This window comes from Diabrotica virgifera, chromosome 6, assembly GCF_917563875.1.
Source record: "Diabrotica virgifera virgifera chromosome 6, PGI_DIABVI_V3a".
Lineage (NCBI taxonomy): Eukaryota > Metazoa > Arthropoda > Insecta > Coleoptera > Chrysomelidae > Diabrotica > Diabrotica virgifera.
In genome coordinates this window covers 224,724,543-224,747,284 of record NC_065448.1, presented here as the reverse complement: position 1 = coordinate 224,747,284, position 22,742 = coordinate 224,724,543, and the positions used below count along the sequence as shown (strand labels likewise).

At 32.4% G+C, this 22,742-nt stretch overlaps 2 protein-coding genes and 1 long non-coding RNA gene across 4 annotated transcripts in view; 2 read left to right on the top strand and 1 right to left on the bottom strand.

The window, feature by feature from the left end:
* LOC126887286 (uncharacterized) overlaps positions 1 to 10,068 on the top strand; it is a 31,387-nt gene extending 21,319 nt beyond the window's left edge. The window contains exons 2-5 of one of the 2 annotated variants that reach the window (XR_007699009.1): positions 4,814 to 5,025; positions 5,103 to 5,273; positions 8,350 to 8,373; positions 9,873 to 10,068. This is a non-coding gene — a long non-coding RNA (uncharacterized LOC126887286). The remainder of the gene's footprint in view (positions 1 to 4,813; positions 5,026 to 5,102; positions 5,274 to 8,349; positions 8,374 to 9,872) is intronic. The other variant, XR_007699008.1, reaches the window with a different exon arrangement.
* LOC126887284 (cyclin-T) overlaps positions 1 to 19,693 on the bottom strand; it is a 100,982-nt gene extending 81,289 nt beyond the window's left edge. The window contains exon 1 of the mRNA XM_050654694.1: positions 18,734 to 19,693. Within this exon, the coding sequence (XP_050510651.1) occupies positions 18,734 to 18,897 (164 nt within the window). The 5' untranslated portion in view covers positions 18,898 to 19,693. The remainder of the gene's footprint in view (positions 1 to 18,733) is intronic.
* A 948-nt stretch (positions 19,694 to 20,641) lies between these two features.
* The window catches only part of LOC126887281 (DNA polymerase theta), a 65,910-nt gene continuing 63,809 nt past the window's right edge, over positions 20,642 to 22,742 (top strand). The window contains exon 1 of the mRNA XM_050654692.1: positions 20,642 to 21,871. Within this exon, the coding sequence (XP_050510649.1) occupies positions 20,946 to 21,871 (926 nt within the window). The 5' untranslated portion in view covers positions 20,642 to 20,945. The remainder of the gene's footprint in view (positions 21,872 to 22,742) is intronic.

Here is a 22,742-nt window from a genome sequence, read left to right as displayed (position 1 = left end):
TATTGAAGATTTGAAACAAGCAATCATTAATGACGTCAGAGGAATCACCCCAGGAATCACATGCTAATAAACGCTTATAAAGAATTATAGGGTGGAGATGTTTTGGAGTTGGTGGAGGCTATGTCAAATAGTTGTTGTTTTATTTACTGTTAGTTTTCGTATTTTCCTTTATTATTGTTTTGTTATTGATATTAAAATTTACACTTTTCTTTTTATAGGGTTTAGAATAAGCAAAATATTTATACGGTAGGAAACACAGGTTGAACCTCGCAAAATGGACACAAGTCCGGTTTTATTTATTTTTTTTTTCTGGTATATCAAGGGGTGCTTATTATGAGACTAACATTTTCATCGCTTTAAAGAGGCAATTGGTGGTTTTTGCGAAACGTAGCCCTTCCTGTATGTTTTACAAAAAATTTCTACTATATTTCCTACTATTTATTTCCTGACAGCACATGCCTATCACCCACCGTTTAGCGGGGGTGACGCCCCAAAGTTGACAAATTTTTAAAAAAGATGTTTTAAAAAAAAAATATTTTTCCCTAACTGTAATGAAAATAAAGAAGAAACCCTGCGGCAATTAATCTCAAATAAGTGGCTGATTTTTTGGTATAGGTTTCATTTAAGGGCAATTGCAAATTTTGTAATTACAGGGTGATACATTTTAAAAAACCCCTTTTTATACCATCTGAACCGCCTATGCTAGAGTAAAAAAATTTCAGAGATTATCCATGTACTGGTGTTATTTACAAATTTGTATAATACATCCCCATATTTTCCCCGGAACCACCCCAAAAAAGGAGAATTAATAAAGAAAATAATCAAAAATTTATTTTGGGCCACCACTGTGGCTTTAGGGTGCAAAGAAAATAAAATATGCATAGGTCATAATATGAATAGGTGACGAAAAAAAAAACAAAAACTGAAGCCTGCCAAAGCATTTCTCAGGTTTACGGTGCCACTGTGCTGTAACGGTTGTTTATACGAAAAAAATGCATAGGACCTTATTTGAAGAGAATATAGTGGTCTTTAACCTTCGGAGTACGAAGACTGGGTCAAGCGTGACCCGAAATTCAGTTATTTCTTAATATTTTATGAAATAATTTTTTTACAAATCCGATTGATCGTAAGTTCTCCTTATTTGTTTCAATCTATTTTTTCGTATATAATTCGTGAACATGCAAATTACAGTTTTTCCTCTACGTAACATCTATGATGCCGGGTCAGTCCTGACCCGGTCTTCGGATTTCGAAGAATATTTTCAATATGTTTGTAGGTACACGTAAATCGCAGCCGTCTCTGTTTACGGGTATACGTACAGTGGAACCCCGATAAGTCGGCCTCCGATAACCGGAAGTCCGGCTAACCCGAACCGATTTTCATCAGACAAAACAAACATTTTTTCACTTTGACCAAGTTTTTTACCAAGAAATAAACAATACTGTATACAACTGTACTTAATTTAGATGTACATATTGTGCATATTTTATGTACTTCATGTTTTTGCAATTATAATGGAGTTTATCTGTAAGTATACCGTGTTTTATTAATTTTTACTATATTCTCCGGTTAACTCGGATTTTCGATAACTCGGATCGGCCGCAGTCTCGATTAATCCGACTTATCGAGGTTCCACTGTATTCAAATATATGGCCGGAGCAAATTTACCTATGCCCGTTTTCTGTAAGGTATTAAAATCTGGCCGCCGGAGCGAACTAGAATATGCCCATGAGTAACCATCTTAAAAAATTTAAATACAATAATTTAGGATTTTTTTTGTTTTTTGTTGAATTAAAGATACTGTTTAATAATACTGACTATTTAAAACATCCTTATAAATAAAATGAGAATGGGTCACGCTTGACCCATCTTCGTAATCTAAGTAAGTCAAATAATCTCCGTACTCCGAAGGTTAATTCTGTACAAGTTTTGTTTTAAAAATATGCATAGGTAATGAGAAAATCGTAAAAACATGCTCTCCAAGGGATAGGGGTAGTTTCTGCAGTTTATTTTCAAGGATAGGGGTACTTTCCGCAGGAATGTTGCAATAATCATATATATTTATGAAAAACCCTATCGATGGAGCATATGTCCATATGGCCCAAAAAGCAAAAAAAAAATATTTTTTTTCAACCCCCCCTTTATTTATTTTTTTTTTTGGCTACAGGGTTTGCATCAAGAAATAGCTTTTGGTGTCCATGTATGGGTAATAAGAACGTGCACAAAATAATACATGAAGTATTTTAATAAATGGCACGGTGTGTGAAGGATTCCAAGAAAATCACTTTATTAATTCTCCTTTTTTTGGGGTGGTTCCGGAAAAAAATGAGGGTCATTATAGAAATTTGTAAATAACACCAGTACATGGATAATCGCTGAAAGTTTTTTTACTCTAGCATAGGCGGTTCAGATGGTATAAAAAGGGGTTTTTTAAAATGTAACACCCTGTAATTAAAAAATTTGCCATTGCCCTTAAATGAAACCTATACCAAAAAATCAGCCACTTATTTGTGATTAATTGTCGCAGGGTTTATTCTTAATTTTCAGTACAGTTAGGGAAAAATAATTTTTTTAAAAACATCTTTTTTAAAAATTTGTCAGCTTTGGGGCGCCACCCCCGCTAAACGGTGTGTGATAGACATATGCTGTCAGGAAATAAATAGTAGGAAATACAGTCCTCTTCATTTTACTATTTATTTACGGACCGAAGTCCATTAGTATATGATACAATTAAAATGTCACACAAATTAGAAAAATAAGATCAAGTAGGTACAAAATTGGTAAATACATAACAAACAATAATAAAGAATAAAATTACTTGCTCTCATTTAACAATTGAGAGCTAGAACATTTTGAAATTGACAAATACAACTTATCCTAGAACAAAGACAATAACAGTAGTTGACAAATCAGTCTTGAAATTAGAACATTAAGTTAAGTATAAATGTAATTGTGTGGAAAACGCAGTAAAGCCGTTCACAAAGAAATCAATTTGCGGAGATAATGTGTTTGCTAATTTAATAGTTTTAGAGAGATAGGAACTTGAACCATAATTTGTGCGGTTAATGACCTCGTGGAAGGTGGTCACAGAACGGGTGGTTCTTGAAGGTACATGTAGACCAATTTTATTTAAAAGTGGGATACAGAATTTATGACCATGAATTAAGTTATATAAGAAGCAAAGATCTTTATGTTGACGACGACTCTGTAATGAGTCAAGTCGAATAATTTGCAGTAAAGACTCATAACTTTGACCAGTGAGATGCATCTTATAAGCATAATAACGTAAGAATTTACGCTGAACTTGTTCGATTTTATTAATATGACAGTTATATTGAGGTGACCAAACACATGATGCATAATCTAAATGTGGTCTAACCAAAGAACAATAAAGAAATTTTAAAGAACGACCAGTCGTAAAGTCATGACTGCATCTTTTAACAAAGCCAAGCATCTTTAATGACTTAGAAACCATGCTATTAATGTGTAGGTTGAAATTCAAGTTAGTATCAAGAATAACACCCAGATCTATAACTGAGTCAACTAATTGTAACCTAGTGTCCCGTATAAAGTAAGAATTATTCTCAAAGTGTCTTAGTCGAGTAAAAGTTATAGCATGGCATTTGTTTGCATTTAAGTCCATACCATTAAGTGAGCACCATTCCACAAGACCATTAAGATCTGATTGCAAATTGTAGTGATCCAAATCAGAGGTAATTATGTGAAATAATTTAAGGTCATCAGCAAATAGAAGAAATTGAGCAAAATTGAAGCTTTTATTTATGTCATTTATAAATAAATTAAAAAGGATAGGTCCTAAGTCCTAAGTGGGAGCCTTGAGATACACCCGATGTAACTATAATTTCATTAGAGAAATAATTCTTAATACGAACTATCTGCCTTCTATCTAATAGATAATTTCGAATCCAACTAAGCTATTAAGTAATTTTTCTGTAAAATGCACACTAAGGGCTACGTTTCACAAAAATCACAAATTACCCCCTTTAAAGGGATGAAAAGGGGGGTTCCGGGGCGAAATTTTTTAAGAAAAAGTTAGTCTCATAATAAGCTCCCCTTGATATACCAGAAAAAAAATAAAACCGGACTTGTGTCCATTTTGCGAGGTTGAACCTCTGTTTCCTACACTATTATCAAGAATAAAAGTTCATAAGATACATTCCTTGTTGAACGCTTATCATTGTCGAAAAAAAATGACAATTCGCAAATTATTTATCGGGGTTGACAGTTACTAAGTTACACTGTAGCTTAGCAACACTAGATTATGTATCTTTACGATTCCGAACTTAGTGCAAAAATTTATAGGTATTTACATAAGATTGGCTACAAAATTAAGCAGGTTTTAAAAAACTTGAATTTTATTTTGTTTTATCCGGTTTTAGAACAAGCAAAACTTTTTATCAAGAATGACATTTTTCGCTAAAATTGAAAATAAAAAAGTTTTTCCTCTTGGGCACCCCAACCATGGACACATTGTGTCACAGATTTTATGAAAAAATCGTTTTTTCTTTACTTAAGATTATATATACTACTGTAAAATTTATATTAATAATTCTATGTAGTGTTTTTAATGTTTCTAATGTTTTCACAATTGCTACAAGTAGTACGTTAGGTATATTATAATGTACTACTTGTAGCAAATGTGAAATATTAGGGTTTGAAAGGTATTGAAAGCTATCTACAATATTTATCTTAGCTCTTATATAGAATTACTATTTTCCAATTACTACTGCTTTCAATTTCAATTACAACAGCCATAAAATTATTATTTTATAGCAAATTCTTTTGTTTTCAGAGTTACTATCTAGCAGTAACTATACATGAGATTCACCATGCCACCAATACTAGAACACATTTTAAAAAACCTGACCAGAAGAAAGAAGGTAGACTGCAACAAACTTAAGTTTGGGAATATGACTCATACCACGAAGATGCGCAAAGAATCGTGTTTAGTAATGTTACCATAGAAACAGCCTGTGTTATGCTTGCTGTGTCGTAGTTTTAGAAGTAGGTCTACGTATCGAAGAGTGTGTTTGACTTTTTTATTTAATCCTGTTGGATATGTATTTTATTATTTTTTTTAGGTTAATGCTTACTATTGTTATGAAAACCGGTTAACCCATTAAAGATGTCGCCACATCTTTCAGAATCTCTTGTATGCAAGAGTAAGCAGTGTTAATGACTGTCTTAATTTGAATACGGATATAGCAGCTCTTCAGAATTGGTCGATACTAACGGAATAAGTTTGAATATAGGTAAAGTCGGAAAAATGAAAGATTAACCATGAACGATCATATCAATCACTTATTTTGTATGTCTTTTTCTAAAAATAACAAACGTTTGTTATGTGATTTATGTGATCATTCATGGGTAATCTTTCATTTTTCCGACTGTAAATGTTACTGTATTACATTTTCTAGATCTAGAGTTGCAATAGTCTTAAAGGACTTAAGTGTTTTCTTTGATTCACAGTTATCTTTTAATATGTAGTTATAATTCAATTGATTTTATTTATTTTATTTATCAACGGGCAAGCCCAATTACAATTAATGTTAAACTATAAATTCATAATACTGACTATATCTACAGTTACAATACAAAAGTTATCTATATCTATTATCTCTATCTCTATTACTTGAGCCAAGAGTACACAAAACCTGCCGCAAGAATGAGCCAAAGGTTGCAAAGAAATATATGTTGTCATATTGATTGGCTAGTCTAACAGTTCTTGAAATGAAGTTGTTAAATCCATAGTTAGTGTGATGTATAGGGTAATGGAAACTAGATATAGATCTGGTAGGTCTAGATGGAACGTATATTAATTTTATTGAGCAAAGAAGAAGCAGCAGCTCTACCATGCAGAATATTGTAAAAGGTAATATAATCTCTCTTCTTATGACGCATATAATGTAGCAAGTAAATCTGCATCATTGTAGTTGTCCAAGATGTTTAATTTGAAAGCAATCTGTTTAAGGAATTTATGCTCAACACGACACAAGGTCTCAATATGCACACCATAAAAAGGTGACCATACACAGGAAGCATACTCAAGATTGGGACGGACAAGAGAGCAATAAAGTGTTTTTAAGGCTGTAATCCTAGTAAAATCCTGTGTGCTTCTTCTGATAAAGCCAAGCATCTGAAATGCTTTGTTGACTACATTATTTAAGTGATCAGAAAGTTGTAGAGTTGCATCCAAAGTAACACCAAGATCCTTGATGAAAGGTACAGTATCTAGGCAATGCTGTCCAATCTTGTATTCAAAATTGATTGGGGATCTAGATCGAGAAAATGTAATGGCTTTGCATTTACATGGATTCAAAACCATCCCATTTCTTGTACACTAGTCCAACAACTTGATTAACAAATTGGGAGATTTAATCAGACATCTCAATTTTAAGTCATCGGCAAACAGCAAAAAAGGGAAGAAGAAAAACATTCGTGAATACTGTTTATAAAATTGTTAAACAGAAGAGGCCCAAGATGTGATCCTTGAAGAACCCCTGAAGGAACAAGAATTGATTTGGAAAGAAAATTACCAATTTTTACCATGTGTCTACGATTAGACAAATAGCTGCTAAACTAAGAAATCATTGGTTCATCAACACCAATCATTCTGAGTTTATGGACCAACATACCATGAGACACCCTGAGTCTGAGTCGAACAAAAAATCTACATAAGGTAATAGGTTAAGCTCAGTAGATCTATGGGGTCTAAACCCAAATTGTTGATCGATAAGTTTAGGCTCAAGTAAAGGAGTTAAAAAGTCACAAACCAGACTCTCAAACACTTTGGGTATCACACCAAGGACGCTAATAGGATGATAATTACTAACGAGAGATTTATCCCCGTCTTTAAATATAGGCTTAAGAAAACTTTCTTTCCAGTTATCTGAAATCTAGTAATCAGAAAAACACCAGTTTAAACGGAACAATTAAATATGTAATACAATGGCCTGGAAAGGTTAAAACTGCATTTCTTTAAGAACAAAGGAGGTATAGCGTCAGTGATTAATACCGAAGCTCTTCAACTGCTTGGTTTTGTTTGGCGTAATCCAAGGGATCTATCCTAGTTTTTAAGCATATCATTCAACTAGTTTCAAATGATTTGTAGATTCCATATTTTTGTTTTCAATGTAATCATTTTTGTGATATATGTAGTTATTTATACAGTGATGAGCGCACTAATAACTTACAAAATAAAGCAAAAGATGATAAACATAATATATTGTGAAGTAAAAAGAGATGGAACTAGTAGCGGTGGAAATTATTGATATAAACATATAAATTAACATTACATAGTTTCCCACTTTTAAAAGTATCAGAGAAGTATGAACAACTGTCACTGTGACAGGAGAATTTTATAAAATACTCATGTCACCAACATCTAAAGGCGGGAAACTAAGAAATATAATGTTAATTTATATCAATGGGAAAGTCCCCGTAGCTGGCTGTATACCATAGTTAAAAAACCATACTGAAGTAAAAACTTCTTTTGTATATTGGTATAAAAAGTTTTATTAAAAAACATAAAAGTCCTCCAAAAGGATTTGCAAAACGTTTTCAATCTGAATCAGATCATCCTCAGTGCCTAGAACGAAGTATTTCCACGTTAAAATGAATGCAAAAGGTTTAAAATTGTGACTAGGTTAAAGAAAAATGTGGCAATACTTACGTTCTGCTTCATAAAAGAAACTAGCAACTTATTTAAAATATCACTTAATATTCAAATATCACGCTACAAATATCACTTAATTATTATGTAAACCATTTATATCGATGTAACCTTTTTAAATAAGTTGCTAGTTTCTTTTATGAAGCAGAACGTAAGTATTGCCACATTTTTCTTTAACCTAGTCACAATTTTAAACCTTTTGCATTCAGTTTAACGTGGAAATACTTCGTTCTAGACACTGAGGATGATCTGATTCAGATTGAAAAGTTTTGCAAATCCTTTTGGAGGACTTTTATGTTTTTTAATAAAACTTTTTATACCAATATACAAAAGAAGTTTTTACTTCAGTATGGTTAATTTATATGTTTATATCGATAATTTCCTCTTTCCCTACTAGTTTCATCTCTTTTTATTTCACAATGTAGTACGTTTTCCATATTTGGCATTATTTTGCCTGTTATTAGCTCGCTTATCACTGTATGTTGTTGCTGTTTATTGTTTTTAATTGTTCAATATAATTAGTTTAGGATTCTTTATATTTATATTTGATATTAGATTGTAAAAAGGAGCTCTCCCATTGATAAAAAATGAATATTCTTTACTCCTTACTCTAAGATTCATATTTTAATGACTGAAATTGTCATTTTTATTTGCAGATTTTAATCATTGTTATACTCAAAGTAAGTATACCATTGAAGGATATTTTGAGTCTCCACAAACTCTTTGAATGTCCCGTTTAATATCCCTACAAAAATTTTGGAGAGTTTTCGGCAACAGCAATTACTTTTAATAATCATCTGATTCAAGATGATAGTGGAATCAGTCCAAATTTTTGACCAGATTGAGAGCTTTTTTAAGACAATACTTATTGAACAGAACTAGTGGAAGAAGAGTGGGTATTTAAGCTCTATCTAATTTTTAATTTACTATTTTATTTGGGAATAAAACCACAATTTAGGTTTGAAATTCAATTTATTTAATATTTGGCCGTCCACTTCAGAAATCGTTATCAAAATACAAAACATTAATAAAATCAACTCATTCGATGCCCATACTGTAAACTCAACTGATGTGCCCAAGCTGATAACAGTTCATTTAATAATTCAATACCACGACAGACACTCATGTGTTGTTGGTACCCCCGACGAAGCCCTCATGCTGACACACTGTCGGTGTGGGCACTAAATGAGTTAAACAAATTTTGTTTTTGTGGCTTGGTAGAAAAAAACTTCTAATAATTTAATTTTATGTGACTCATTCATATTGACAATTCAGACATATCGCCTAGTGAGAACAATAGTGGCGAAACACGAAAATCAACGTTTTTGAGTTAAGTCCATCAATCGACATCTAAATATGCCCTCTTTTATGTGCAATATCGGCTAACAATTATTTAATTTCCTTATTACTAGAGGGCGCCTACAAGTCTTTATGGTATTGTGAATTTGTCAAATATTTTGATGCATTAACGACGAAAGCACACCAAACTTTATATCAACACTGGCGAATCTGTAATTACGCCATGCTTGCATGTATTTGAAATATTAGATATTTTATTAAAGATAGTAGTACAATGCGCAATAGTGGCGAATGAGCACTTTTGTCTGTGTGGTCGGTTTTGCTTTTGTGTTTTTTTTATAAAACTTCTTACAGAGAAACTCAGTTTCAATCGTTCTTAGGTACTTAGAAATAGCAAATTAAGAAAGCGTCTATTCACTTTGGATCAGTATTGTTTAATTCCACACTATCGAGAACCAATATTCAGTTCTAAAAAGATGTCTTACAAAATAAATCAATTCCTTCTACACACAATCATTTCTTTAGTAGTTTGAAATACGAAACATACGTGAGTGAAATGATGAATTTAATTTTACTATTCATAGTTCTTTTGCTTACCTTTTATCTTTTATCATGTTTATCGTTTTCATAATTATTACTTAAGATCTTATTTTGTTATTTTTCTATTGTACTTTAGTTTCATTTTGCGAATAACTGGTGTGTACAATAAAATATTTTATTTGATGCGTTTAATTTATTTTTAAAAGTAAATTTTTTAATTATTTAAATTTCATTCATTTTCGTTCATTTTGAAGTTTCGTCACTATTGTTCTCACCAGGCGATATGTATTATATTATACATTTTGAATTTAAAAATCTAATTTTTTATTTCTAATTTTAGGTTTCGAGTTTTCCTGAATTTAAATCTTTTACTTATACAAAAGCATTTAGGAGACATGCTGCACCTTTTAGGAACTACACCTCTTTGCATTACATTGCGTTGCGAAACCATTTTATTTTATACAGTATACCTCTATTTTTCGTAATGTTCTAATATAGTTATTTAATGTTATTTTTAAATAAACCATTTGCAACTATACAGTCTTTTATTTAACATATTACCTAGGACAAGTTGTACCGAGATTAGTAACTTTATTTAATAAAATTTTTTTATTAGAAAGTCTTTTATACAAGGTATACTTTAACACGTTAACCCCTGGTATGATTTTTTTGTGAGATCTGTGGACCGGCAATTAATTTTAATATGGCTGTGAGAGACACGGTAAGGTCACGCAGTCCACTAAGATCACAGCACAGTGAGACAGATGCTGTCTCATGTGGGGCATGATGTGTTAAAAACATCACTATTGAGCTACATCATAGAACATTTTCCGATTGAAAATTCTTTTTTCAGTGCTGCTACACTACAAGGTATACATGGTTGAGCCACTAAATATATGGGTGAAAACCCATTAAATTAGTGGCTCACCATGTATACCTTGCAAGATCAGTGAAAATGGAATTTTCAATCAGAAAATGTTCTGTGACACCTTTTATAAAAAGAATTTTTAATAAAAAAAAATGTGACTTATGCTTATGCTATTCTGACTACCCGCACTGAGCCACATAATCCCCCTCACACACCTGCCAAGAACCCCATGTCAGGGAGTACAGAAAAAATAATGCAGATCTTGTGCTCTACTCCCACATTGGTATCACCAGCAGAGATATAAGTAGGTTTCGTTCAAGAAACAACCCTCTAGACTCTAGATTCTGGAAGAATTCTAACTGACAGGAATTTCAAGATAACCAACTATTGGCACAAAGATTGAGAGAAGAATGCATCTCCTGACATCCAGAATATTACATCCAGAATATTCCAGTATTACAAGCGAGCTACCAACATGAATTTGGGCCACACTGAACAGAATAAGAACTGGCAGGTTCTCTGAAGTAATCAAGTGGGGCAAAATACTCTCTCCAAATTACGATTGTGGTGCTGCACAACAAATGATATAAGTATCTAGTAGAGAAATGCCTGATCAGATCATACAATGGCAATTTTGCTGATTTCTTAGTTGCGACCAAAGCATCAATTGAATATATTTGCATAAAGTCAACTAACCATATAGTATAAAACAAAAGATACAAAGGATGTAAAAACCCTCAGATCAAGAAAGAGAAACCATATTACTTGAATGTTAATAATAAATGTAGAAAAAACTCTTTTTTGGTGATTTCTAACTTATATTTTTAAATATTAGGTTTGTTCTAGCGAACAGTCAAACTAGTCAGAAACCATCAGCAAACAGTTGGTCAGTGAGAGAACTGCATAATACAGTCACCAGTGCTATCCCCTATACTCACGCTGGTCAACTATTCGCTGATGGTTTCAAACCATTTGAAACTGATGCTAGAACAAACCTAATAATAAGTGTAAAGGAAATAAAAAAAAATTTAAGAAAAATCCTTTATAAAAGGTATATAATTTATTAAAATTCTCTAAAAAGGGCTACATTACATATGCAGAACTATATTTCCATCTGATTACAGATCATCATCAGTGCTCAACAGGCAGTGGGTATGAGCATGTGGTAGTGCCTGTATACAAAACATTTAATGGCACCCAAAAATACACAATTTTTTAAAAATCGTCTCGTAACATTTTTGAAAAACAACTCTAGTGGCGCCCTTAATTTGTTGGCGCTTGTGTGCGCTGCACACATTGCACACATGGACGGCACAACCCTGTGAACAGGATGCTAACATGCTAATCCACCAAGATTGAAAATATTTGGGTAAAAACCCTTTAAAATTATACAGTCATGGAAACATTGACTATAATTGTTATAAATATCATGCATGTTTTAAATATCACATGATTAGGCCCCAGGCACCATTTGACCCTCACTTGAGTTGAATTCGTTCAAAGGTTCTGCTATCAACTCAACTGAGTTGCCATCGACCGTTAAAAATGTGAGGTAGCAGAACCTTTAAACAAATTCAACTCAAGTGAGGGTCAAATGAGGCGCTCCGTGGACAAACGGCGAATACGCCAAATGGGCATTTTGAGAAAAACGCGATTAAAGTTGAAAAAGTGTTTTTAATTCAATAAGGGCGAATATACATGTCATCAAAATTTTGTAATGCGGTTAGGTAAAAACTATTTTTTTTATAAAAAGTTTTGCTTGTTAAGCAAATAAGATCACCCCATCTAAACCAAAATTATAATTCAGGATATTGAAAAAAGTTTTATTCAAAGGATATGATATGAAAAACATTTTTTAATTAAAAATTGTTCTGTTTAAGATAAATCAAAAACTAAAAAAACACCAAACAATAAATTATTAATTCAAGCAAAAATCCATAACATCATCCTGACTTTGTCCAGTTAGCGTTGCCAAATTGGTTTGTGATTCTTGGAGAGAGATCAGCTCATCAAAGAAACTCCTATGATGAAGCGGTATGTATGGAAGAAGTGACTTGATGTCTTTTATTTTTTCCTCTGAAAGTTTTATAGGCTGTTGGTATTTAGGAGACAAAACTGCGGCAGATAAATCAAACAAATGGCGTTGATATTCTCCTACTTTTCCTTTCTGCAAAACAACTTGTTCGGACAAAACATTTTGGTACGTTGGTTGTATGGAAAACCCTTGTTTGAACAACTTGGAGTAAAGAAATACTTTACCATCTTTAAAACTAGCAGTTGATTTTCTTTTTGTAATTAACTTCTGAAGAGCAGTGAAATCAAAAAACATTGATGATGTCATTTTTACTACTTTGAATGGTCTGACCTTCCTTGATGAACGAATTAAGTCAATATAGTGGTCTTCAGAATAAACATCAATATTTCGAAGCCTTAACTCAATGTGACCAAAATCCCTGTCACAAGGTAAATATGAATGTCCAGGAATCATAAAGTAATGTTCTATGAAATCAAATTTTAATTCATGAATTTTTTTCAAACAAGCTAAAACAATGTTCATATTTTTGTTCTGGCCCCCACAATTGTCACTAAATAGCACAACTTTTTTGACTTGATGATCCATAGAATCAAAGTAATGGGACAAGCAGCTTGCTATTTCACATGAACCACGACCTCCAGTACTTTCATTCCACATGTACATAACACATTTTCCAGATTTAACATCATGGACTGCAAAATTGTAGGTCCAAAGCTTCCTTTTGTAATACTGTACAGATGTTGTCAGTTTAGGGGTAGGGAGAGTTTGCTGCAGATCTATACAAATTGCTGAAACTGAGTCTTCATTATTACTTTTATAACTTTTAAGTATTTTTTGAACTGCTTTGGCTCGTCTTAAATGAAGTTCCTTGGCAACTTGCAATTGGTTACGTTGTAAATCATCACAATTTGAAAGTTCCATATCTGTTTTGTCACAAAAATTACAAGTATCCGACTTAGGAGGGTTGAAACCAATATTGAATTTTTTATTAAATGTGTCACGATAGAACCGTGAGCTGACAGGGTCAATTAAAGGGTGATTTTCTGTCATCCACTCACAGTACAGGTCATACAACTTGTTTATGTTTAAGTCTGTGGAAAGGTACTTTCGGTAAGGGCTTTTTGCTCTGCTGTAATGGCTTGAACATTTGGGTAAACTATTTACATGTAACATTACAGTTTCTTTCATTTCTACACTTACTTTGTTAACTGGATTTTTATTTCCTCTTCTGTCCAATTCTACAGTGCCACTTGTGGATACTTTATTCAAAACAGTTCGAACCCTCTTTTCAGTGACACCATGAATCGCATAGAATGCTTTTCTGCAGACTTTAAATTCATTGCTTTCAAAAAGTACACTGTACTCAATACTACGTAACTTTCGACTAGGTCGATTTTTAATGCGACAACGGTTGACAGAAACAGATTTCACTCTTTTAGATAAGTAAGCGTTTTGTAGGTTATACTCAGATAATTCCCAAAAGTTTTTAAAAATTATACTAATTTTCTCCAAACCTACTTTCTCAAAACATCCACAGGAACAGGGACTTCCCACAGTCCGCTTAGGCACAAGTTTTCTGTTTTTAATGGTGCTGTATTCTTCACCTGAGTTTCTTTTAACTTTATTCACATTCTTTTGCCACGTGTCTTCAGTTTTCGACCTTTTTCTAGTGTAGCCTTTGTTCTGGTCTTCTGTAAACTCGCTTTCTGACATTGTAGCAGTAAAATTTTAACTTTATTAGTAAAGTAACTCAAACTATTCAAACTAATCAAAATAAAAACTACTTGTTTTGACAAGCAAAACGACACTGTAGCTTAAAACGGTAAAAATAAGACGGAAATCACGGAAATTTTATTCAGAAATTTGGCAAGACAGAAGTGGGAGGGCTAGCTGTGTACCGACGTAGCAGTGGTGTATTCGCCGTTGTTCCACGGAACATTTACCATACTTTTTAAGATTCATACAGTTTGCTTCCGTTAAGTCAACCTATTATAGTTCTGAATAGAAAGGACGAATAAACCATGTTATGGTGGTACATTGTTCGAATAATGATCAGGCTATCCATTGCATTAAAAAAAAAAAAACTGTAACTGGCGTATTCGCCCTTTTTCCTCGGAGCGCCTCAAATGGTGCCCGGGCCTAATCATGTGATATTTAAACGTCCATGTTATTTATAACAATTGAGGGGGCCAGACGTAAAAGGGTTTAAGTGCAATTTTGATAGTTCTGAGATAATCAGCTTCAAAGTTGTTTGAGTTTTATAAATTCTAGGAGTCATTAAACTAAAATATGTCTAGTGTACAATGTACTATAAAATGATAAAAATATAAGGGTATATTATTACTCTTACTACCTATATCCTTCCTTTTTTTCAATTAATAAAAAAATGTACTTGAATCAGTGCATGGTGTGGATAAATAAAAATAAAAAACGGTCTAAGTGCTGATGTTAACTACATATTATCAATCATTTTTGTCACAGCTGTTAGCCACAGTGTAACTACAACTGGCACGTTGCATAATACTTAATTAGTCTTCAAAATTGGTCACAAATCTAGTATTTAGTTACTTAAAAAATAATCCTGTATTAACACGGGTTTACACATTACAGAATACTAAAAATAGTTTTGTGGTAAAATGGTTCAAGCGCACTTAAACCCGTTTATTACTATTTGTTTTTACAGAATACTAAAATATTTAACGTGGCTAAAGGTTCTAGTTTTAAACCAAAGCCAGAATCAGAGAAAAAAAAGAATACTAAAAATAGTTTTGTGGCAAAACGGTTCAAGTACATGGTTAAACCTGTTTACTACCAAAGCAAACTGCAATTGTTTTCAGTGAACTAAATGTAATGACGATAGAAGGCGACTATAGGGCGATAGAAGGTGACTATAGGGCGAAATATGCTTAAATTGTTTTACCACAAATACCATTTAATTATGTGAATGTGTATGAGTAAAATTTCAAAAAAGTGCACTAAACCCTTTTACTTCTAACCCCCTCAATTGTAGTCAATGGTTCCATGACTGTATAATTTTAAAGGGTTTTTACCCAAATATTTTCCATTGTGGTGGCTTAGCATGTCAGCATCTTGTCAGTACTGATAATCTGTAATCAATTCGAAAACTAGTTCTGCTTTTGTGATGTAGCCCTTTTTAGGGAATTTTAATAAATATACCTTTTATAAAGGATTTTACTTAAATTTTTTGTGATGTATGGTATTCGCGGTGTGCAAGTACTTGGAAGGGAAACGAGAAACGACTGTGCGTGAGTCACAGAGAAATATTGCAACTATCTTAAATAATTGATATTGTCAATTGAAATTGTCAAATTGACGTATATTTCATACCTTCTGTCATTGAAGCAAAAAAATTATATATTGCTCCACAATATTGATGATATGCAATTATTATATAAAGGTAAATTTAATTAATTGTATTTTGCTTGCAGTACTGCATTTTAATAACTAATTTTATTTACTACATACAATTGTTTACGTTTGAATAACATAACCTGCATCTTATTTTTTCTTCCTATTATTTTTTTGGACTATGGCCTTGACAATTATCCAGTAACCAGGACTAATATCATTGGCCAATATAATTAAAAAAGCGAATAAAAGTACAGAGCGTAGAAATAGAGGTCGCTTTGCTGAACTTGCATGGTCCCAATACAGCCAGCTACAGGAAAATCTTTTTCCTTGTGGATTTGTAAAGATTAATACTTCTATTAACAGTGAACTTAAAAAATATTTTTTAAATTTCAATGTCATCCCTTTGCGAAGCATTATAGGGAGGTAGGGGGTAAACAAGCATATTTTTGTCAAATTTAATAAAAATTGGTTTTAAAGAAAGGTTTATCTTTGAAAGTTGTTTTTTAATAGAGTTTAAAAGTATCTCATACCAATGGTTTGTTTACATTTTTATATACTTAGTTAGTTTGTCTAATGGAATTTTTTAAGGTTAATTTTGTGTTTCATACAACTTTTTCTAGTTCCTCTAATAGGAATATCTTACATTCAATAAAAGGGAAACTAAAAAAATGTCTTTTGCTTAGAAAAATATATTACAGAAGGAAGAAGTGGACCATATCCTTGTACCATCAAAAGCATGTTTTGAAAGTGAAGTTTCAAGTAGATTGTCAAATTGACAATATATGAAAAAGCTGTAACCAGAAAACCACCAGAGTAAAAATTAAAATACTCAAACCCTGTCATATTATGAAGGATACACTTTGAGCCTCTCTTTAAGATAACCAATCATTGGCATATAGATTGAGAGAAGAATGCATCTCCTGGCACCTGGAATATGCCATATATGACAATCAAGCTAGGGTCTAGAGTCTAGATGGTTCTGACCAACCAACATGAATTAAATAGAATAAGAACAAACTAGCAGGTACTCCGACTCACTTGTCAAGTGGGGCAAAGTACCTTCTCCAAATTGCGATTGTGGTACTTTAAGAAATTGTCGTTAAACAACTGGGGGTGGAATACCAGATTAGATCCTACAATGGCAATCTGATTTCTCAGTTGTGACCAGAGTCAATTGAATATATTTGTCAACTCAGCCTAAAGCAACATGAGATAAAAAGGATGTAAAAATCCTCAGATCAAAAACCAGAAACCATGTTACTTGAATGTTAGTGATACATGTAGAAAATACTCTTTTTTTTAGTGATTTCTAATTTAAATTGTTAAATGTTAACCAGTGTAAAAGTTAACACTTCTATGAACAGTGAACTTAAAAAATATTTTTTTAAATTCCGATATCATTCCTTTGCTGACCAAGATATAGGAGTTAAAATAAATGGCACTTTAATAAACAATTTGAGATACGCTGATGACACAGTATTAATAGCAGAAACCCCGGAAGATCTCCAAACACTGAGTAACAGAATAGTAGAGTGCAGCGAAAAGTTCGGTTTATCACTTAACATCAAAAAAACAAAAATAATGATGGTGTCGAAATCTCCACAAAGTTTTTCTGACATAACCGTACATGATCAAAGAATTGAGCGTGTTAGAAAATATAATTACCTGGGAACTGTGATTAATGAAAACAACGACAACTCTGAAGAAATCAAGATCAGAATAGAAAAAGCTAGAGCTACTTTTACCAAAATGAAAACAGTTTTATGAGGAAGAGAGCTAAGTTTAAATCTTAAAATTCGCCTGATGAGATGTTACGTGCTGTCAGTTCTTTTCTATGGAATGGAAGCTTGGACACTGAAAAAGATCGATACAAGGAAAATAGAAGCATTCGAGATGTGGATATACCGCAGGATACTGAGAATATCGTGGACAGAGAGAGTGACAAACATGGAAGTGTTGCGAAGGATGCAGAAAGAAAAAGAACTTGCGCTTACTATTAAAAAGCGCAAACTGCAATACTTGGGACATATAATGAGGGGACAAAAGTACCAGCTACTACAATTAATTATTCAGGGAAAAATAATAGGTAAAAGATCCATTGGCAGAAGAAAACATTCATGGTTGAAGAATTTAAGAGATTGGTACAAGTGCAGCAGCTGCCAATTATTTAGATCTACGGTATCAAAAATACGCATAGCCTTGATGATAGCCAAACTTCGGAACAAGGACGGCACCTGAAGAAGATCATTCCTTTGGGAAGCATTGTATGAGAGGTAAATGAGCATTATTTTGTCACATTTAATAAAAATTAATGTTGTTCTGAAGCTATTTCCTTGTGGCATTTTTATAATCAACTATTTTCAATGGGAAATAAGCCACAATTTTACAAAAAAAAAATGATTTTATCGACGTTTCGAGGCTTAAGTTGGGTGTCGTTGTCAAAATACAAAATAATACTGTTATTTTTTATTTAATAACGTTAATAAAATCATTTTTTTGGTCAAATTGTGGTTTATTTCCATTGAAAATAGTTGATAATAAAAATTAGTTTTAGATAAAGGTTTATCTTTGAAAGTTATTTCTTAGAAGAGTTCAAAAGTATCTCATACCAAAGATTTGTTTACATTTTATATAGTTAATCTCTTGTTTGTCTAATGAAATTTTTTATAGTTTTCATACAACTTTTTCTAGTTCCTCTAATAGGAATATCTTACATTCAATAAAAGGGAAACTAAAAAAATGTCTTTTGGTTAGAAAATATATTACAGAAGGCAATAAGTGGACCATATCCTTGTACCATGTGCATGTTTTGAAAGTGAAGTTTCAAGTAGACTTGTCACATTGACAATATATGAAAAAGCTGTAACCAGAAAACCCCCAGAGTAAAAATTAAAATACTCAAACCGTGCCATATTATGAAGGATACACTTTGAGCCTCTGGCCCATGTCCTGGATGAAGTTGGCAGCTTGCTGGCGATTGGAAAGTTCCTTGTGTGCATCGAAGCCACATTTTCTCGATGGAGTAGTCTCTAACTGTTCCTTCGTAAAATACCACCTATCGCTCGGGTTCGACGGGGTCGGGGTAGCCATTTACAAGTTATGAGTATTTTGTTAACGCAGATGGCGTTAATATTATTAGAACTAAAGTCCATCAAAATAATTACAGTCAAACGTGACTGTATAATTATCCACTATGAATGATACCACGCTTAAATTTTACTATAACAATTAATGAATAATGTCAGGCGAGCACTTATCACAAAAAGAAATGGAGAATGGAGGTTATTAATTGCGTCACTGAGATTGGGAATTTCCAGTGTGTCTTGCGATTAGTTTCAGTTTTTGTGAAATTTAGAAACCGTACAATTAAATATATCACCTCTAACTAAAGTATGTAGTTTGCATAACAAATTAAGATATTTTTTAATAGTTACGATATAATTTTAAATACTTAAATTCGTACATACACAAAATCGCAAAAATTGATGTTATCCACTACTCGATGGCCGACCAACCATGCTTAACAAGTGTAGCACTGAATAAACATTCACATCCAGAAATACAGTCCCACAATAGCCTAATTTTACCCGTTTAAGTTTTTATAAATCACACAAGATTTTATCCAACAAAACAAAATTAATAATACTTGATACTTCTGAAATAACTGTAAATAAAAATATCAGTTTGGTTGTTGGTTTGACTAGTGCCGTTCTTGGAATTCTGTAGGGAGTGTCTATTACTACGACAACGGCATTTTTTCACAACTATAAATGTATGATTATTATAGGAAAAAAATTATTATTAATGTGTAAAAATATAATTGAAACATTTTATAATTACCAAATATACTATTGATTGTATTTTTAAAAGAAATTAGCATTTATTTAAACTTGTTTTAAGTCTTTGTGTTGGTATGTATGATCCAGTTTACCAACTAAGAAACTTGTCACTCGTCATTGTCAGCCTTCATTAATGCCTTTCAATTCTCAAAATTAAATTCCGAAAGAGAGCGCTCAAAATTTCAAAGATGGACGATAACTCTAGGAAAACAATTCATTTTGTCATTTGACTTCACAGTTTTAAAACGTTAAATTAAAATCATTTACACGAGTGTTTTGCCAAAGTAACCACTAAGTTTTGCCACTAAGACATCTTATAAGTTAAAGACACTCAAAATTATGTTTCATGTGTATGCATTCATTAAAATTTGATGCTAACTATTGATTTGTTTTTACCTTTTTTCATAAAAAAAGCTGGCTTCCCGATAATCACATAGCGTTTTAAAAATTATTAATCTATCTTAGAATTTCTAATTTTGTTTTTAATTTTATTAATAGGTACACTACAAGTTTTTTTACACCAACAGATAACAATTTTTAATTAAATAAAAACTGGAAACTAAGTAAGTATAGGTGAATTTATTTTATAATAATTGTGTTCTGGAAATTACGAGGTGGTCGAAATATTTTGCATAACAATGTACAGAATATATACTACATTTTATTTATTTAATTTTGCAGTCGCTTAAACATTAAAAAATGCTACGTTTAATACAAACGTTAAATTAACAAAATGAAAATGTGTGATTTGGCATTGGTTAGTTTAGGTCATTACGTAGACGTAGAGTATAATAGGAATGAATACTGAGGAACACTGCTATAGTTTTTTTAAGTCGAAAGTTAATTGCAGCATAAACTGACCTTAAATATGTACACAAATTAATGGCAGTCAATTGTTTTCCTAGAGTTGATGCTTTTCAAATTCGCTACCAGACGTCGCCCACTTTGCGCTTCCTCGCCAATAAAAATACTGGGTGCGTTCGGACGACCACAGCGGCTGGACAGCTGAGCCAGCAGTAGCTGTCAGACGTCACCGCTGGAAGCCAGCCGCTGAGAGATTTACTAAGCTTTCCCTATCACGGCTGGATGCAACCACTCAGCCGATTTCTGCTGCCAGCCAGCCGCTATGGTCGTCCGAACGCACCCACTGTTATTAAATAAAACAAAAAGAAGAATGTGTTTTGACATCTGACATTGACATATATTTAAAATTTTCAAAACTTCATATTTATGAAAGAAAATAAAAAATATATCTGTGATAATATTCCTGAGAATTAAATATTGTGTGAAAATTTGATAATGAATGATCTTTTTATGAATGATACTTTTGAAGATATTACATTTACACAAAATATTTTTACAAGAAAATCAGTTCCTCATCTTTATACAAATTCTTCAAATGAGGAACATGTTTCTCAAAGTCCAAAGTTTAACAAAAATGAAGAAAACGGGATACTTTTTGATGATTCTGTATTTTTATCACAATTATCATTTACGTCTGAAGAAGACTCGACTGAAAAAAATATACCTGAACCAGTAAGTCTACAAGAAATTATTAAAGAGTCTCAAAATTGTCTGTCTGAAATTGTATATGAAGAAAAAGAAGTCTCTGGGACACAAATATGTAGTAGTAAAAAAGCTTTATGTGATAAATATAGTACAGAAATAAGTCAATCTAGTAATTCGGCCATTTTATTAAAAAATAATTTAGATTTAACTCAGCTTTCTTCATGGGGACTGCCCAAAGCTGTTTTAGAAAAATACGAGTCCAGAAATTTGAGGACTATGTTTTCGTGGCAGGTGGACTGTCTTGCTAATGAGGACGTCTTGAATGGTAAAAACCTCGTGTACTCAGCTCCAACATCAGCAGGAAAAACACTAGTAGCAGAAATATTAGCTATCAAAACCATTCTAGAAAGAAAGAAGAAAGTTATTTTTATTTTACCATTTGTTTCTATAGTCAGAGAAAAAATGTTCTACTTCCAAGACTTACTAGAAACAAGTGGAATAAGGGTAGATGGTTTTATGGGATCGTATAATCCACCAGGGGGATTCAAAGCTGTACAGTTTGCTATATGTACGATAGAAAAGGCTAATAGTTTAATAAATAGATTGTTGCAAGAAGAAAACTTAGATAGTATCGGAGCTGTTCTTATAGACGAAATACACCTGCTGGGAGATCCTAGTCGAGGATATCTTCTAGAGTTACTTTTAACTAAATTAGGGTAAGTAATTAGTTTTGTTTGATTCGTTTTTTTTTGACAACCTTCCATAGAGGTATCAATCCGCCAATGAACAAGCAGAATTGATTATAAAAAGGAAGAAGAAGAAGAATTAGTTTTGTTGTGCTTTCAGTGCTTTTCCTGAAAATCTTGTTCTAGTGCACTTTAGAAGACCAAAATTAAGCATTTTTTCAAGATTTTTTTTCTCAGAAGCTTTATTAGAAATGAACATAAAACTTTTTACATATCAATATCTAACTCTAAGGGCCGGTTGTTCGAACGCTAATCAACATTGATCACTATCAAATATTTAATTACTGTCACAACTGTCAATGTCAACTTTGGTTGGGTTACTGAAAATATAGTTAATTATAATTATGAGATTAGTTAAGCAATTAACATAACAATTATTAACATAATTGATTAACTAATTTCATAATTGTCATCAATAATTATGTTTTCGGCAACCCAACCAAAGTTGACATTGACAGTTGTGACAGTAATTAAGTATTTGATAGTGATCAATGCTGATTAGCCTTCGAACAACCGGCCCTAAGGGCCGGTTGTTCGAACGCGAATCAACAATTATCATTATCAAATATTTAATTACTGTCACCAAACTGTCAATGTCAACTTTGCTTGGGTTGCTGAAAACATAATTAATTAAAATTATGAGATTTATTATCAATTATGTTAATAATTATTGTTATACAGTGGAACCCCGTTAACTCGGATTAATTGGGACCGCGGCCGATCCGGGTTATCGAAAATCCGGGTTAGCCGGAGAAAATGGTAAAAATTAATAAAATATGGTATGCTTACAGATAAACTCCATTATAATTGTCACACAGACACTGGTAAACCACGTTCGCAT